The 949-nt window shown below is 67.1% G+C and overlaps 1 protein-coding gene across 1 annotated transcript in view; it reads left to right on the forward strand.

Annotated features, from left to right (window-relative positions):
- The window catches only part of RNPEP (arginyl aminopeptidase (aminopeptidase B)), a 7,889-nt gene that overhangs the window by 4,999 nt on the left and 1,941 nt on the right, over positions 1-949 (forward strand). Inside the window, exons 8-9 of the mRNA XM_014533396.1 lie at positions 4-43; positions 809-921. Coding sequence (XP_014388882.1) covers positions 4-43; positions 809-921 — 153 coding nt within the window. The remainder of the gene's footprint in view (positions 1-3; positions 44-808; positions 922-949) is intronic.

Genomic DNA, 949 nt, shown 5'->3' on the forward strand with positions numbered 1-949 from the left:
GAGGAGCACCCGCTCAACAAGCTGCGGGTGAAGATCGAACCAGGTCCGGGAGGCCCCGCCCTCCGTGTCACCCCGTCCCCCTGGGATTGGTCAGTGGGCTCCCAGGACCCTCCCCCGGGGCGGAGCCACATGGAAGTCACCCGCTCAACAAGCTGCGGGTGAAGATTGAACCAGGTCCGGGAGGCCCCGCCCCCTGTGTCACCCCCTCCCCCTGGGATTGGTCAGTGGGCTCCCAGGACCCTCCCCCGGGGCGGAGCCACATGGTCCGGGAGGCCCCGCCCCCTGTGTCACCCCCTCCCCCTGGGATTGGTCAGTGGGCTCCCAGGACCCTCCCCCGGGGCGGAGCCAAGCCCTGCAGCCCGACCTCCCGCGGGTCTGTGCATCCTCCGGACGTCCCACCGCCCGGGCGGTGCCAGGGTCAGGCCTCTGGTCTAGAAGGCGCGCAGGTGGCGACCAGCGGGGCTGGTCTCTCTTTTTGTTAAATTTTTATTTTATGGATTTCAGAGAGGAAGGGAGAAGGAGAGAGAGAGACATGGATCGGCTGCCTCCTGCACGCCCCGCACTGGGGATCGAGCCCCAACCCGGGCACGTGCCCTGACCGGGAATCGAACCGGGACCTCCTGGTTCCTAGGTCGACCCTCAACCACGGAGCTGGCCCTCGGGCCGGGCAGGGCTGGCTTCTTTGTTCTCCTCTTAGCTCCACGGTTATTGGCTGACCTCTCCCGTCTGAGCTGAGCCTGCAGCTCCGGCACAGCCGCGAAGGGGACGGGTTGCGCCGGCTCCGACCTCGCCCGCTGTCCCCGGCCAGGTGTGGACCCGGACGACACCTACAACGAGACCCCCTACGAGAAAGGCTTCTGCTTCGTCTCCTACCTGGCCCACCTGGTGGGCGACCAGGATCAGTTTGACAGGTTCCTCCAGGTACCGGCCCCTCGGATGGGGAGAAGGG

The sequence above is a fragment of the Myotis brandtii genome, unplaced genomic scaffold, assembly GCF_000412655.1.
Source record: "Myotis brandtii unplaced genomic scaffold, ASM41265v1 scaffold975, whole genome shotgun sequence".
NCBI classification, from domain to species: Eukaryota; Metazoa; Chordata; class Mammalia; order Chiroptera; family Vespertilionidae; genus Myotis; species Myotis brandtii.